Source organism: Salvelinus namaycush, chromosome 32 (assembly GCF_016432855.1).
Source record: "Salvelinus namaycush isolate Seneca chromosome 32, SaNama_1.0, whole genome shotgun sequence".
Classification (NCBI taxonomy): domain Eukaryota; kingdom Metazoa; phylum Chordata; class Actinopteri; order Salmoniformes; family Salmonidae; genus Salvelinus; species Salvelinus namaycush.
The window spans coordinates 32,077,032-32,094,531 of record NC_052338.1 but is presented as its reverse complement, the minus strand read 5'-3'; the positions used below and the strand labels follow the sequence as shown (position 1 = coordinate 32,094,531).

Sequence of the window (17,500 nt, the reverse complement as noted above, 5' to 3'; positions counted from 1 at the left end):
TCTTATTTAGTGTTATGGAGCATGTATTTGGACTTTCATTAAAAGACTCCATTTTACACTACGTTTGACTCTCCTGCGCCTGACTTCCCTGCCACCTATACAAACGACTCTGACAGAATCTCTGACCCAATATGAAGTCAGCAGGAGAGGACACTACGCTCATGGAGGTGGAGGAACGCGTCCGGGAACAAACGGAGGAGATTGAATGTTTGAGCGCAGTCATGGATCGCATTGTCCAGAAAATGGACCGCTGGGAGAGACAGGGAGTTTCTCCAGCGCCTCCACTCCCACAACCAGGGTATTCCTTGAACACTTTTTCCCCTCCTGAACCGAACAAAATCCATTTACCCCTACCCATTGGATACAACGGAGATACTGCCGGCTGCCAGGGTTTCCTGCCTAAACTTAAGTTGTATCTGGCCACGGTCTCCCCAGTACCATCAGACCGTGAGAAGAGTTGCGCCCTCGTCTCATGCCTCACCGGGAAAGCCCGGGAGTGGGCCAGCGCTGTGTGTAGAGAGGAGGATGCGGCGTTGGACGATTTTGAGGAGTTCATCCGCCATTTCCGGAGAGTATTCGACCACCCATCCGAAGGCAAAGCGGCGGGTGAGCGCCTCTATCATCTGAGGCAGGAGACGAGGAGTGCACAGGAGTTTGCTTTGGAGTTTAGAACCTTGGCTGCCGGCGCTGGATGGAGCGACAGGGCCCTGATCGACCAGTACCGCTGTAGTCTACGCGAGGACGTCCGTCGGGAGCTGGCCTGTAGAGACACCACCCTCAACTTCGACCAGCTGGTGGACATGTCCATCAGGCTGGACAACATGCTGGCTACTCGTGGACGTCTAGATCGGGGTCTGGTTGTTCCATCCTCCCGCACCCTCTCTCCCGAACCTATGGAATTGGGAGGGATGGTGCGCAGGGAGACCGGAGGGGGTTCCTGCTCGAGCACCATTTATGGTCGCAGAGATCACACTGCTGGTCGGTGCCGGGTTGGTTCCTCTGGGAATAGAGAAGGCAGGCAGGGCACTCTGGCATCACCCCAGGTGAGTAGGCACCATTCTCATCCAGAGCCCTCTGTCGCACTTATGTTTGTCTCTGTCACTTTTCCGGACTTTTCCCTGCATTCCCAGTATAAGGCGCTAGTAGATTCAGGCGCAGCTGGGAATTTCATTAATAAAGATCTAGCTCATAGTTTAGGGATCCCTATTGTTTCTGTGGATATGCCTTTCCCTATTCATGCCTTAGATAGTCGACCATTAGGTTCAGGGTTTATCAGGGAGGTCACCGCACCTTTGTGTATGATAACGCAGGAGGGTCACAAGGAGAAGATTAGTCTTTTCCTTATTGATTCTCCTGCGTATTCTGTGGTGCTAGGCCTACCCTGGTTAACTTGTCATAACCCCACTGTTTCTTGGCCACAGAGGGCTCTCACAGGGTGGTCGCGAGAGTGCTCAGGTAGGTGTTTAGGGGTTTCCGTTGGTGCTACTACGGTGGAAAGTCCAGACCAGGTCTCCACCGTGCGCATTCCCCCCGAATATGCCGATTTGGCTCTCGCCTTCTGTAAAAAGAAGGCGACTCAATTACCACCCCATCGACGGGGGGATTGTGCGATAGATCTCCTGGTAGACGCTGCATATCCCAGGAGTCACGTGTATCCCCTGTCGCAAGCGGAGACGGTGGCTATGGATACATATATCTCTGAATCCCTGCGTCAGGGGTTCATTCAGCCATCCATTTCACCAGCCTCTTCGAGTTTCTTTTTTGTGAAGAAGAAGGATGGCGGTTTACGCCCGTGCATTGATTATCGAGGTCTCAATAAAATCACGGTGAAATATAGTTACCCGTTACCTCTGATAAATACAGTTATTGAGTCAATGAACGGGGCACGCTTCTTCACAAAATTGGATCTCAGGAGTGCGTACAATCTGGTGCGTATTCGGAAGGGTGATGAGTGGAAGACGGCATTTAGCACCACCTCAGGTCATTATGAGTACCTTGTCATGCCATATGGGTTGATGAATGCTCCATCAGTTTTCCAATCATTTGTAGATGAGATCTTCAGGGACCTGCATGGGCAGGGTGTAGTGGTGTATATCGATGATATTCTGATATACTCTGCTACACGCGCCGAGCATGTGTCCCTGGTGCGCAGGGTGCTTGGTCGCCTGTTGGAGCATGATCTATATGTCAAGGCTGAGATGCTTGTTCTTCCAACAATCCATCTCCTTCCTAGGGCATCGGATTTCCACTTCAGGAGTGGAGATGGAGAGCGACCGCATTACTGCCGTTCGTAATTGGCCGACTCCAACCACGGTAAAGGAGGTGCAGCGTTTTTTAGGGTTTGCCAATTACTACCGGAGGTTTATCCGGGGTTTTGGTCAGGTGGCTGCTCCCATTACCTCACTGCTAAAGGGGGGCCCGGTGCGCTTGCAGTGGTCGGCTGAGGCGAACAGGGCTTTTGGACACCTGAAGACTCTGTTTATCTCGGTGCCTGTGTTGGCTCATCCGGATCCCTCTTTGCCATTCATAGTGGAGGTGGACGCATCCGAAGCTGGGATAGGAGCAGTGCTCTCTCAGCGTTCGGGTGTGCCACTGAAGCTTCGCCCCTGTGCTTTCTTTTCGAAGAAGCTCAGCTCGGCGGAGCGAAACTATGATGTGGGGGACCGGGAGCTGTTAGCTGTCGTACAGACCTTGAAGGCGTGGAGGCATTGGCTTGAGGGGGCTAAACACCCTTTTCTCATCTGGACTGACCACCGCAATCTGGAGTACATCCGGCAGGCGAAGAGAATGAATCCTCGCCAGGCAAGGTGGGCCATGTTTTTCACTCGTTTTGTGTTTACCCTTACTTACAGACCGGGCTCCCAGAACGTCAAGGCAGACGCATTGTCTCGGCTGTATGACACAGAGGAGCGGTCCATGGATCCCACTCCCATACTCCCAGCTTCGTGTTTGGTGGCGCCAGTAATGTGGGAGCTGGACGCGGACATTGAGCGGGCGTCACGTGCAGAGCCCTCTCCTCCTGAGTGTCCAGCTGGTCGTCTGTACGTTCCGTCTGCTGTCCGCGACCGATTGATCTATTGGGCTCACACGTCACCCTCCTCTGGTCATCCAGGGATAGGTCGGACGATGCGCTGTCTTGATGGGAGGTACTGGTGGCCCACTTTAGCCAAGGACGTGAGGATTTATGTTTCCTCCTGCTCGGTGTGCGCCCAGTGCAAGGCTCCTAGACACCTGCCCAGAGGTAAGCTTCAACCTTTACCCGTTCCTCAACAGCCGTGGTCGCACCTGTCGGTGGATTTTTTGACTGATCTTCCACCTTCACAGGGTTACACCACGATCCTGGTCGTTGTGGATCGGTTTTCGAAGTCCTGTCGTCTCCTCCCTTTGCCCGGTATCCCTACGGCCTTACAAACTGCAGAGGCCCTGTTTACACACGTTTTCCGGCACTATGGGGTGCCTGAGGATATAGTGTCTGATCGGGGTCCCCAGTTCACATCAAGGGTCTGGAAGGCGTTCATGGAACGTCTGGGGATCTCGGTTAGTCTTACCTCAGGTTTTCACCCCGAGAGTAATGGGCAGGTGGAGAGAGTTAACCAGGATGTGGGCAGGTTTTTGCGGTCCTATTGCCAGGACCGGCCGGGGGAGTGGGCGAAGTTCGTGCCCTGGGTAGAGATGGCCCAGAACTGGCTACGTCACTCCTCCACTAACCTCACTCTTTTTCAATGTGTATTAGGGTATCAGCCGGTTCTGGCTCCTTGGCATCAGAGCCAGACCGAGGCTCCTGCGGTGGACAATTGGTTTCGGCGCGCTGAGGAAACCTGGGAGGCAGCCCACGTCCACCTTCAGCGCGCCATAAGGCGCCAGAAAATTGGCGCAGACCGTCGCCGCAGTGAGGCCCCGGTGTTCGCACCAGGGGACAGGGTCTGGCTCTCGACCCGAAACCTGCCCCTCCGCCTGCTCTGCCGGAAGCTGGGTCCGCGGTTTGTGGGGCCGTTTAAAGTCCTGAGGAGAGTGAACGAGGTATGTTATAGGTTACAACTGCCCACTAATTACCGTATTAACCCCTCGTTCCATGTGTCTCTCCTCAGGCCGGTGGTGGCTGGCCCGCTCCAGGAGGCTGAAGTGCGTGAAGTTCCTCCACCTCCTCTTGACATCGAGGGGGTCCAGGCGTACTCTATTCGATCCATTTTGGATTCGAGACGTCGGGCGAGGGGCCTTCAGTACCTCGTGGACTGGGAGGGGTACGGGCCGGAGGAGAGATGCTGGGTTCCGGTGGAGGACGTTTTAGATCCTTCCATGTTAAAAGAATTCCACCGCCTCCATCCGGATCGCCCTGCACCTCGCCCTCCGGGTCGTCCCCGAGGCCGGTGTCGACGCGCTGCTGGAGCCGCGCGTCAGGGGGGGGGGTACTGTCACGACTTCTGCCGAAGTCGTTGCCTCTCCTTGTTCGGGCGGTGTTCAGCGGTCGACGTCACCGGTCTTCTAGCCATCATCGATCCATTTTTCATTTTCCATTGGTTTTGTCTTGTCTTCCCACACACCTGTTTTCAATCCCATCCATTATCCTCTTGTGTATTTAACCCTCTGTTTCCCCTCATGTCTTTGTCAGAGATTGTTTCTTGTTAGTATTGTTTTTATGTGTATAGGTGCGCGACGGGTCTTCGTACCCATATTTGTTTTGTTCGTTTCTTATTTAGTGTTATGGAGCATGTATTTGGACTTTCATTAAAAGACTCCATTTTACACTACGTTTGACTCTCCTGCGCCTGACTTCCCTGCCACCTATACAAACGACTCTGACAGTTATTATAGTGAGCTGTTCTAAAGAGTTCCACAACTTACAGAATGTTTAAGGAATGATAGTCCTCGTTGAGCAATATGCCTCAATGTTAATGACTCTGATGTAAACATGCTGATGTAAACATTCTTTTAAAAAGCCCAATTACTTGATTTAGTAGGCCCGACTAGAATGCAAACACACAGCACCTCTACGATCAAATTTTTTTGTTCACTAAAATATGTTTGATTTTGTGACAAAGCTATGCATGTAATTTTATTTGTATAAAATGATCTACCTTGACAAATGGATATATTCCTTCCTGTGAACTTGGTGCCGCTACGTCACTTGGACCTTTGAATGTACAGTATTTATTACAGAATGACATAGCTCAGTGGAGATAAGATTATTAAACCCGTGGATATGTCTGTCACTGTCACGCCCTGACCTTAGAGATCCTTTTTATGAATCTATTTGGTTTGGTCAGGGTTTGCTTTGGGGTGGGTATTCTATGTTCTACTATTTGTATTTCTATGTTTTGGCCGGGTAGGGTTCTCAATCAGGGACAGCTGTCTATCGTTGTCTCTGATTGAGAACCATACTTAGGTATCCCTTTTTCCCACCTGTCTTTGTGGGAAGTTGACTTTGTTTGTGGCACTTAGCCTTAAGCGTCACGGTTTGTTTTGGATTGTTTATTGTTTTTGTCGGCGTCATAATAATAAAGTAATATGTACGCTCACCACGCTGCACCTTGGTCTACTTCATTCAACGGCCGTGACAGAACCTCCCACCACCAAGGGACCAAGCAGCGTGGTAAGGGGGAGCAGCGCTATCTGGAGAAATGGACATGGGAGGAGATACTGGATGGTAAGGGACCCTGGAGGCAGGCTGGGGAGTATCGCCGTCCACGGGAGGAACTGGAGGCAGCGAAAGCAGAGCGGCAGCGTTACGAGGGAACACGGCTAGCAAGGAAGCCCGTGTCTCCAGTACGCGTTCTTAGCCCGGTGCGCTACATTCCAGCTCCCCGCATCGGCCGGGCTAGGGTGAGCATCCAGCCAGGACGGGTTGTGCCAGCCCTGCTCTCCAGATCTCCAGTGCGCCTCCTCGGCCCAGTATATCCTGCGCCGGCTCTGCGCACTGTGTCTCCGGTACGTCTGCACAGCCCAGTGCGTCCTGTGCCAGCGCCCCGCATTTGCAGGGTGAAGATAACCACCCAGCCAGAACGGGTTGTGCAGGCTCCAAGCTCGAGACCTCCAAGGTGCCTCCACGGCCCAGTGTATCCGGTGCCTCTGCCAAGGACAGGTCCTCATGTATGTCTCTCCAGCCTGGTGAGTCCTGTGGCAGCTCCACGTACCAGACTGCCCATACGTCTCCTCCCTCCAGTGATTATCCATGGCACGAAGCCTCCAGTGATGATCCATGGCACGAAGTCTCCAGTGATGATCCATGGCACAAAGCCTCCAGTGATGATCCATGGCACGAAGTCTCCAGTGATGATCCATGGCACAAAGCCTCCAGTGATGATCCATGGCACGAAGCCTCCAGTGATGATCCATGGCAAGAAGACTCCAGTGATGATCCATGGCACGAAGCCTCCAATGATGATCTATGGCAAGAAGCCTCCAGTGATGATCCATGGCAAGAAGCCTCCAGTGATGATCCATGGCACGAAGCCTCTAGTGATGATCCATGGCAAGAAGCCTCCACTGACGATCCATGGAAGGTCTCCAGTCCGCAGCCTCCAGCGACGTCCTCCAGTCCGGAGCCTCCAGCGACGTCCTCCAGTCCGGAGCCTCCAGCGACGTTCTCCAGTCCGGAGCCCGCAACGAGGGTGCCCAGTCCGGGGCCCGCAACGAGGGTGCCCAGTCCGGGGCTCGCAACGAGGGTGCCCAGTCCGGGGCCCGCAACGAGGGTGCCCAGTCCGGGGCCCGCTACGAGGGTCCCCAGTCCAGGGTCGGCTACGAGGGTCCCCGCACCAGAGGTGCCACCAAAGTGGGGTGAGCCAGTGGTGGAGCGGGGTCTGCGTCCCGCACCTGAGCCGCCACCGCGGATAGATGCCCACCCAGACCCTCCCCTATAGGTTCAGGTTTTGCGGCCGGAGTCCGCACCTTTGGGGGGGGGGGTACTGTCACGCCCTGACCTTAGAGATCCTTTTTATGTCTCTATTTGGTTTGGTCAGGGTGTGATTTGGGGTGGGTATTCTATGTTCTATTATTTGTATTTCTATGTTTTGGCCAGGTAGGGTTCTCAATCAGGGACAGCAGTCTATCGTTGTCTCTGATTGAGAACCATACTTAGGTAGCCCTTTTTCCCACCTGTCCTTGTGGGAAGTTGACTTTGTTTGTGGCACTTAGCCTTTAGCTTCACGGTTTGTTTTGGATTGTTTATTGTTTTTGTCGGCGTCATAATAATAAAGTAATATGTACGCTGACCACGCTGCACCTTGGTCTAATTCATTCAACAGCCGTGACAGTCACTACCAAGACACAAACACACAACCACCAGTCATTGTAGCCAGCCACATAACTTTGTCACATTCAGAATGTTTTTCAAACCTGTAGCTAAATAGAGTCTTATCATTGATTCTATAAAGGGTTTTGTTCCTTGTTACACTGAAATGATGACCCAATCGATAGTAGACTACCCTGTCTTACTATTCAGCCAGAGGGAGACCTTGTTGCACATTGGTTGTCATGTTGTTTTATATTAAACAAAGCTAGACTAATGTAGATAAGGGGACATTATTGTAAACGTTTGTTATATTAAACATAGCTAGACTAATGTAGATAAGGGGACATTATTGTAAACGTTTGTTATATTAAACATAGCTAGACTAATGTAGATAAGGGGACATTATTGTAGAAGTTTGTTATATTAAACATAGCTAGACTACTGTAGATAACTGGACATTATTGTAAACGTTTGTTATATTGAACATAGCTAGACTACTGTAGATAACTGGACATTATTGTAGAAGTTTGTTATATTAAACATAGCTAGACTACTGTAGAGAAGGGGACATTATTGTAAACGTTTGTTATATTAAACATAGCTAGACAACTGTAGATAACTGGACATTATTGTAGAAGTTTTCTATAAAGCTGTTGTTGTTTTAGAAGTCTGACTTGGTGATCGCAGGATGTCAAAGTTTACTGAGTCACTGGGTTTTCTTCGAAAACATCAGCAGGACCGTTTACGCAATGTTGTGTGTGTGTGCAGGTACAGGTGTATCTCCAGTTGGCTTCCATCTTGGTGCCCCACCTCCCTCTCTCAGCTAAAGGATGCAGAGGACAAAATGCTCAAGGGTAAGAGTGTGTGTGTGTATGTGTGTGTGTGTGTGTGTGTGTGTGTGTGTGTGTGTGTGTGTGTGTATGCCTACATCCTCTCTCCTACCCATCATACTTGCACATCTTATCTCCTCTCTCATTTTGCTGTTCCCTTTCATCTTTCTCCTCCGTCCCTCCATCCATTTCTCTCCTCTCAGCTGTGAAGACCCCATTCTCCAGGCAAGATGTCCCGATATCCAATGGCAACTATGTCTGGACCATAGCCTTCAACGCCAAAGCACATCCCTCGCTACCCCCCCAGCCCCAGTCTCAGCCCCAGCCTCATCCCTCTTCTCCCCAGCCATCTCTCCAGCGCCGTCCCCGTCCTCCGCTGGTGCTGCTCCATGGGTTTGGGGGCGGTGTGGGTCTGTGGGCTCAGAACCTGGACTCTTTGTGTGGCAGTGGAGCCGTGTATGCCCTGGATCTGCTGGGGTTCGGTCGAAGCAGCAGGCCTCTGTTCAGCGTGGACCCCCAGGGGGCAGAGGAGCAGTTCCTAGGGGCCCTGGAGGAGTGGAGGGACAGGGTGGGCCTGGAGGAGATGATCCTGCTGGGACACAACCTGGGAGGATACCTGGCTGCTGCTTACACACTTACACACCCACACAGGTCAGCGGGACGAGAGGGACGAGAGGAAGGGGGGGGGGGGTTCGTGTGTTTGTGTTTGTGTTCATACTGTGTGTTCAAACGGACACTGAGTGTACAAAACATTAGGAACACCTGCTTTTTTTCATGACATAGACCAGGGATACTCAACTACTATTGGAGAAGGTCCAGTGACACAAATCTCCCAGGTGACAAAGGTCCGGATGGATACCGTCCTTTATCGGCGCTGTGGTACAGCGTAGTAACAAGCATAGTCGTCTACGACATAGGAAACACCTTGTTATATGACATTTACATGAAATACAATAAATTAGACTAAGAATTTAAATGAATTACAACTTCTTTCGAATGTAAACATGTGCAAAATTGTATCAACATTGCTGAAGAACAAAAGTGGTTGCATCATTGTCTATGCAAAAAGTGCACTGTGAACCACTGTACATGGCGGAAGGTAGACTAGTGGTTAGAGTGTAGGGACAGCAGGTAGCCTAGTGGTTAGAGCGTTGGACTAGTAACCGAAAAGGTTGCAAGATCGAATCCCCGAGCTGACAAGGTAAAAATCTGTCGTTCTGCCCCTGAACAAGGCAGTAAAAACAGAAACCGCGCCAGGCTCAACAATGAACACCTGCACCATTGTCTCAGAGTTGCTCTCACACCATTTGTGCCAAAGTTCAAAGCACTGGGAGGAGACAGAACAATGTAATTTCTCATTGATGCAAGGGCAAGGCCCACTGTTCCTAGGTCATCATTGAAAATAAGAATTTGTTCTTAACTGACTTGCCTAGTTAAATAAAGGTAAAATAACATGGGCTTTGAATAATTTGTATTTATTTAAATAAAATAAAGTGCATGTTTTCTGGAGAACAAAGGAGAGTTGAAGAAAAATGATAATCAGAACGTCACTCTGGGCCATGCAGTATTCATGTAGAAGTCACTGTGGGCCATGCAGTATTCATGTAGAAGTCACTGTGGGCCATGCAGTATTCATGTAGAAGTCACTGTGGGCCATGCAGTATTCATGTAGAAGTCACTGTGGGCCATGCAGTATTCATGTAGAAGTCACTGTGGGCCATGCAGTATTCATGTAGAAGTCACTGTGGGCCATGCAGTATTCATGTAGAAGTCACTCTGGGCCATGCAGTATTCATGTAGAAGTCACTCTGGGCCATGCAGTATTCATGTAGAAGTCACTGTGGGCCATGCAGTATTCATGTAGAAGTCACTGTGGGCCATGCAGTATTCATGTAGAAGTCACTGTGGGCCATGCAGTATTCATGTAGAAGTCACTGTGGGCCATGCAGTATTCATGTAGAAGTCACTGTGGGCCATGCAGTATTCATGTAGAAGTCACTGTGGGCCATGCAGTATTCATGTAGAAGTCACTCTGGGCCATGCAGTATTCATGTAGACGTCACTGTGGGTCATGCAGTATTCATGTAGAAGTCACTCTGGGCCATGCAGTTTTCATGTAGAAGTCACTGTGGGCCATGCAGTATTCATGTAGAAGTCACCGTGGGCCATGCAGTATTCATGTAGAAGTCACTCTGGGCCATGCAGTATTCATGTAGAAGTCACTCTGGGCCATGCAGTATTCATGTAGAAGTCACTGTGGGCCATGCAGTATTCATGTAGAAGTCACCGTGGGCCATGCAGTATTCATGTAGAAGTCACTCTGGGCCATGCAGTATTCATGTAGAAGTCACTCTGGGCCATGCAGTATTCATGTAGAAGTCACTCTGGGCCATGCAGTATTCATGTAGAAGTCACTCTGGGCCATGCAGTATTCATGTAGAAGTCACTGTGGGCCATGCAGTATTCATGTAGAAGTCACTGTGGGCCTTGCCCTTGCATCAATGAGAAATTACATTGTTCTGTCTCCTCCCAGTGCTTTGAACTTTGGCACAAATGGTGTGAGAGCAACCCTGAGACAATGGTGCAGGTGTTCATTGTTGTGGTTGGTGCGGCTTTTGTTTTTAAGAAAGTTAATTGTGGAGAAGGCTGATTCACAGCTGTATGTGGAGTCAAACAAGAGCAGGTTTCTTGAGAATGAGGACTTCAGCTGCAGGCAACATTTTTCCCCAGGAAGTGACAGGGTCACAGTCACCAGCCTGCTCCTTCAAAGACACGTTCAGCTCAATCAACTCCAGCTGCAGTGATGCAACATCTACCCATCTGAAGATCTGTGTTGCTTCTTCTGACAACTTTTCACATTCTTTTGACCAAGAAGGAGTTCTGGATGAGCAGCAGCAGTTCTCTTCCAACAGTGATGTCATCAAAGCGAGCCGTGAAGTTATCCATCAGCTTCTGGATGAAGTCAACATGGTTTGGGAAAAATCACCGCGGTGCCCAGGTGATAAAAAAAAAAAAAGCTGTCTAAAAATATAACAAAATGCAATGTTTTCCGGTCCGGATTGACCCTTCTCTGGGTCTGGACCAGTTGAGTTTAGCTGACAAAGACAGACCAGGTGAATCCAGGTGAAAACTATGATCCCTCATTGATATCACTTGTTAAATCCACTTCAATTAGTGTAGATGAAGGGGAGGAGACAGGTTAAGAAGGATTGTTAAGCCTTGAGACAATTTGAGATGGATTGTTTATGTCTGCCATTCAGAGGGTGAATGGGCAAGACAAAATATTTAAATGCCTTTGAAAGGGGTCTGGTAGTAGGTGCCTTTGAACGGGGTCTGGTAGTAGGTGCCTTTGAACGGGGTCTGGTAGTAGGTGCCTTTGAACGGGGTCTGGTAGTAGGTGCCTTTGAACGGGGTCTGGTAGTAGGTGACAGGCGCACCGGTTTGTGTCTAGAACTCAACACTGCTGGGTTTTTCACACTCTGTGTGTATCAAGAATGGTCCACCACCCAAAGGACATCCAGCCAATTTGACACAACTGTGGGAAGCATTTCAGTCAACATGGGTCAACGTCCCTGTGGAACGCTTTTGACACCTTGTAGAGTCCATGCCCGGACGAGTTGAGACTGTTCTGAGGTCAAAGGGGGAGGTGCTACTCTATATTAGGAAGGTGTTCTTAATGTTTTGTACACTCAGTGTGTGTGTTCACACTATGTGTGTTTACAGGGTAAAACACCTGATCCTGGTGGAGCCATGGGGGTTCCCGGCCCGCCCAGAGAGCATGGATCAGGAGAAGTCTATCCCCGTGTGGATCAGAGCCATGGGGGTCATCATGAGTCCCTTCAACCTCCTGGCTACACTAAGACTGGCTGGACCACTGGGTAAGATATAAACACTAAGACTGGCTGGACCACTGGGTAAGATATAAACACTAAGACTGATTGGACCACTGGGTAAGATATAAACACTAAGACTGGCTGGACCACTGGGTAAGATATAAACACTAAGACTGACTGGACCACTGGGTAAGATATAAACACTAAGACTGACTGGACCACTGGGTAAGATATAAACACTAAGACTGATTGGACCACTGGGTAAGATATAAACACTAAGACTGGCTGGACCACTAAGACTGACTGGACCACTGGGTAAGATATAAACACTAAGACTGGCTGGACCACTGGGTAAGATATACACACTAAGACTGACTGGACCACTGGGTAAGATATAAACACTAAGACTGGCTGGACCACTGGGTAAGATATAAACACTAAGACTGGCTGGACCACTGGGTAAGATATAAACACTAAGACTGATTGGACCACTGGGTAAGATATAAACACTAAGACTGGCTGGACCACTAAGACTGACTGGACCACTGGGTAAGATATACACACTAAGACTGACTGGACCACTGGGTAAGATATAAACACTAAGACTGGCTGGACCACTGGGTAAGATATAAACACTAAGACTGGACCACTGGGTAAGATATAAACACTAAGACTGGCTGGACCACTGGGTAAGATATAAACACTAAGACTGACTGGACCACTGGGTAAGATATAAACACTAAGACTGATTGGACCACTGGGTAAGATATAAACACTAAGACTGACTGGACCACTAAGACTGACTGGACCACTGGGTAAGATATAAACACTAAGACTGGCTGGACCACTAAGACTGACTGGACCACTGGGTAAGATATAAACACTAAGACTGACTGGACCACTGGGTAAGATATAAACACTAAGACTGGCTGGACCACTGGGTAAGATATAAACACTAAGACTGGCTGGACCACTGGGTAAGATGGTCCTTCGGAAAGTATTCAGACCCCTTGACTTTTTCCACATTTTGTTACGTTACAGTCTTATTCTAAAATATATATATTTTTAATCCTCAGCAATCTAAGCACAATACCCCATAATGACAAAGCAAAAACAGTTTTTTTTATATTTTTGCAAATGCATGAAAAATAAAAAACAGAAATACCTTATTTACATAAGTATTCAGACTCTTTGCTATGAGACTCGAAATTGAGCTCAGGTGAATCCTGTTTCCATTGTTCATCCTTAGATTTACCTGTGGTAAATTCAACTGATTGGACATGATTTGGAAAGGCACACACCTGTCTATATAAGGTCCCAGAGTTGACAGTGCATGTCAGAGCAAAAACCAAGCCACGAGGTCGAAGGAATTGTCTGTAGAGCTCCGAGACAGGATTGTGTCGAGGCACAGATCTGGGGAAGGGTACCAAAAAATGTCTGCAGCATTGAAGGTCCCCAAGAACACAGTGGCCTCCATCATTCTTAAATGGAAGAAGTTTGGAACCACCAAGACTCTTCCTAGAGCTGGCCGCCTGGCCAAACTGCAATCGGGGGAGAAGGGCCTTGGTCAGGGAGGTGAACAAGAACCCGATGGTCACTCTGACAGAGCTCCAGGGTTTCTCTGTGGAGATGGGAGAACCTTCCAGTAGGACAACCATCTCTGCAGCACTCCACCAATCAGGCCTTTATGGTAGAATGGCCAGACGGAAGCCACTCCTCAGTAAAAAGCACATGACAGCCCACTTGGAGTTTGCCAAAAGGAACCTAAAGGACTCTCAGACCATGAGGAAAAAGTGACAGCATCATGCTGTGGGGATGTTTTTCAGCGTCAGGGACTGGAAGACTAGTCAGAATCTAGGGAAAGATGAACGGAACAAAGAACAGAGAGATCCTTGATGAAAACCTGCTCCAGAGCACTCAGGACCTGACTGGGGCGAAGGTTCACCTTCCAACAGGACAACGACCCTAAGCACACAGCCAAGACAACACAGGAGTGGCATCGGGACAAGTCTCTGAATGTCCTTGAGTGGCCCAGCCAGAGCCCAGACTTGAACCTGATCGAACATCTCTGGAGAGACCTGAAAATAGTTGTGCAGCAACGCTCCCCATCCAACCTGACAGAGCTTGAGAGGTTCTGCAGAGAAGAATGGGAGAAACTCCCCAAATACAGGTGTTTTGCTATGTCATTATGGGGTATTGTGTGTAGATTGATGATGGAAAAAAACATTTAATACATTTTAGAATAAGGCTGTAACGTAACAAAATGTGAAAAACGTCAAAGGGTCGGAATACTTTCCAAAAGCACTGTACATACTAAGACTGGCTGGACCACCGGGTACGATATATATACTTAAACTGGCTGGACCACTGGGTATGATACACAGCACCAGTCAAAAGTTGGACACACCCACTCATTCAAGGGTTTTTCTTTATTTTTACTATTTTCTACCATGTAGAATAATGCTGAAGACATCAAAACTATGAAATAGTACATATAGACTCATGTAGTAACCAAAAAAGTGTTAAACAAATCTAAATCTATTGTATATTTTAGATTCTTCAAAGCCACCCTTTGCCTTGATGACTTCTTTGAACACTTGGCATTCTCTCAACCATCTTCACCTGGAATGCATTTCCAACAGTCTTGAAGGAGTTCCCACGTATGCTGAGCACTTGTTGGCTGCTTTTCCTTCACTCTGCAGTCCAACTCATCCCAAACCATTTCATTTGGGTTGAGGTCGAGTGATTGTGGAGGCCAGGCCATCTGACGCAGCACTCCATCACTCTCCTTCTTGGTCAAATAGCCCTTACACAGCCTGAAGGTGTGTTGGGTCATTGTCCTGTTGAAAAACAAATGATAGTCCCACTGAGCGCAAACCAGATGGGATGGCGTATCACTGCAGAATGCTGTGGTAGCCATGCTGGTTAAGTGTGCCTTGAATTCTAAATAAATCACTGACAGTGTCACCAGCAAAGCACCCCCACACCATCACACCTCCTCCTCCATGCTTCACGGTGAGAACCACACATGCGGAGATCATCCGTTCACCTACTCTGTGTCTCAGAAACACACGGTGAGTGGAACCAAAAATAAAAAATTTGGACTCATCAGACCAAAGGACAGATTTCCACCGGTCTAATGTTCGTTGCTCGTGTTTCTTGGCCCATCAAGTCTCTTATTATTATTGGTGTCCTTTAGTAGTGGTTTCTTAGCAGTAATCGACCATGAACGACTGATTCACGCTGTCTCCTCTAAACAGTTGATGTTGAGATGTGTCTGTTACTTGAACTCTGTGAAGCATTTATTTGGGCTGCAATCTGAAGTGCAGTTAACTCTAATTAACTTATCCTCTGCAGCAGAGGTAACTCTGGGTCTTCCTTTCCTGTGGCGGTCATCATGACAGACAGTTTCATCATAGTGCTTGATGGTTTTTGCGACTGCACTTGAAGAAACATTCAAAGTTCTTGAAATTTTCCGGATTGACTGACCTTCATGTCTTAAAGTAATGATGGACTGTCGTTTATCTTCTGTATACCACCCTTAACTTTTAACAACACAACTGATGGGCTCAAACGCATTAAGAAGGAAAGAAAGTCCACAAATTAACTTTTAACAAGGCACACCTGTTAATTGAAATGCATTCCAGGTGACTACCCCATGAAGCTGGTTGAGAGAATACCAAGAGTGTGCAAAGCTGTCATCAAGGCAAAGTGTGGCTACTTTGAAGAACACATCTTGCAAGTTGAAAGACTTGCAAGATGTCACAACATGAAAGGTGTTAATTCGTGGACTATTCCCTCTCTCCCTCCCCCTCTCTCCACCCCCCCCCCCCTCCATTCCCCCTTCCACTCTCCATTCCTCCTCCCTCCCCTCTCTCCATTCCTCCTCCCTCTTTCTCTCCATTCCTCCTACCTCTCTCTCTCCATTCCTCCTCCATCCCTCTCTCCATTCCTCTCTCCATCCCTCTCTCCATTCCTCTCTCCATTCCTCCTCCCTCCCTCTCTCCATTCCTCCTCCCTCCCTCTCTCCATTCCTCCTCCCTCTCTCTCTCCATTCCTCCTCCCCCCTCTCTCCATTCCTCTCTCCATTCCTCTATCCATTCCTCCTCCATCCCTCTCTCCATTCCTCCTCCCCCCTCTCTCCATTCCTCTCTCCATCCCTCTCTCCATTCCTCCTCCCTCCCTCTCTCCATTCCTCCTCCATCCCTCTCTCCATTCCTCTCTCCATCCCTCTCTCCATTCCTCTCTCCATCCCTCTCTCCATTCCTCTCTCAATTCCTCCTCCATCCCTCTCTCCATTCCTCCTCCCCCCTCTCTCCATTCCTCTCTCCATCCCTCTCTCCATTCCTCTCTCCATTCCTCCTCCCTCCCTCTCTCCATTCCTCCTCCCTCCCTCTCTCCATTCCTCCTCCCTCTCTCCATTCCTCCTCACTCTCTCCATTCCTCTCTCCATTCCTCTCTCCATTCCTCCTCCATCCCTCTCTCCATTCCTCCTCCCTCCCTCTCTCCATTCCTCCTCCATCCCTCTCTCCATCCCTCTCTCCATTCCTCTCTCCATCCCTCTCTCCATTCCTCTCTCCATTCCTCCTCCATCCCTCTCTCCATTCCTCCTCCCCCCTCTCTCCATTCCTCTCTCCATCCCTCTCTCCATTCCTCTCTTCATCCCTCTCTCCATTCCTCTCTCCATTCCTCCTCCATCCCTCTCTCCATTCCTCCTCCCCCTCTCTCCATTCCTCTCTCCATCCCTCTCTCCATTCCTCCTCCCTCCCTCTCTCCATTCCTCCTCCATCCCTCTCTCCATTCCTCCTCCATCCCTCTCTCCATTCCTCCTCCATCCCTCTCTCCATTCCGCTCTCCATTCCTCCTCCCCCCTCTCTCCATTCCTCCTCCATCCCGCTCTCCATTCCTCCTCCATCCCTCTCTCCATTCCTCCTCCATCCCGCTCTCCATTCCTCTCTCCATTCCTCTCGCCATTCCTCCTCCCCCCTCTCTCCATTCCTCTCTCCATTCCTCCTCCATCCCTCTCTCCATTCCTCCTCCCCCCCTCTCTCCATTCCTCTCTCCATTCCTCCTCTATCCCTCTCTCCATTCCTCCTCCCCCCTCTCTCCATTCCGCTCTCCATTCCTCCTCCCCCCTCTCTCCATTACTCCTCCCTCCCTCTCTCCATTCCGCTCTCCATTCCTCCTCCCCCCTCTCTCCATTCCTCCTCCCTCCCTCTCTCCATTCCGCTCTCCATTCCTCCTCCCCCCTCTCTCCATTCCTCCTCCCTCCCTCTCTTACTCTCTCAGGTCCTATGCTGGTCCAGACCATCAGGTCAGATTTTAAACAGAAGTACTCTTCAGTGTTTGATGACAACACTGTATCAGACTACATCTACCATCTCAATGCACAGACACCCAGGTAGGCACGCACGCACACACACACACACACACACACACACACACACACACACACACACACACACACACACACACACACACACACACACACACACACACACACACACACACACACACACACACACACACACACTCTAACACCCGTTCTCGCTCCATAGTGGTGAAGCAGCGTTTAAGAACATGACGGTACCATATGGCTTGGCTAAGAG

The 17,500-nt window shown here is 49.4% G+C and overlaps 1 protein-coding gene across 2 annotated transcripts in view; it reads left to right on the top strand.

The window, feature by feature from the left end:
• The window catches only part of LOC120026945 (1-acylglycerol-3-phosphate O-acyltransferase ABHD5-like), a 25,026-nt gene that overhangs the window by 1,533 nt on the left and 5,993 nt on the right, over positions 1-17,500 (top strand). Inside the window, exons 1-6 of one of the 2 annotated variants that reach the window (XM_038971727.1) lie at positions 3,978-4,020; positions 7,997-8,082; positions 8,262-8,709; positions 11,782-11,936; positions 17,181-17,292; positions 17,450-17,500. The exon at positions 17,450-17,500 is cut by the window's right edge and continues 130 nt beyond it. In XM_038971727.1, the coding sequence (XP_038827655.1) occupies positions 8,073-8,082; positions 8,262-8,709; positions 11,782-11,936; positions 17,181-17,292; positions 17,450-17,500 (776 nt within the window). In that variant the 5' untranslated portion in view covers positions 3,978-4,020; positions 7,997-8,072. Of the gene's footprint in view, positions 1-3,977; positions 4,021-7,996; positions 8,083-8,261; positions 8,710-11,781; positions 11,937-17,180; positions 17,293-17,449 lie in introns of those variants that run through there. The other variant, XM_038971726.1, reaches the window with a different exon arrangement.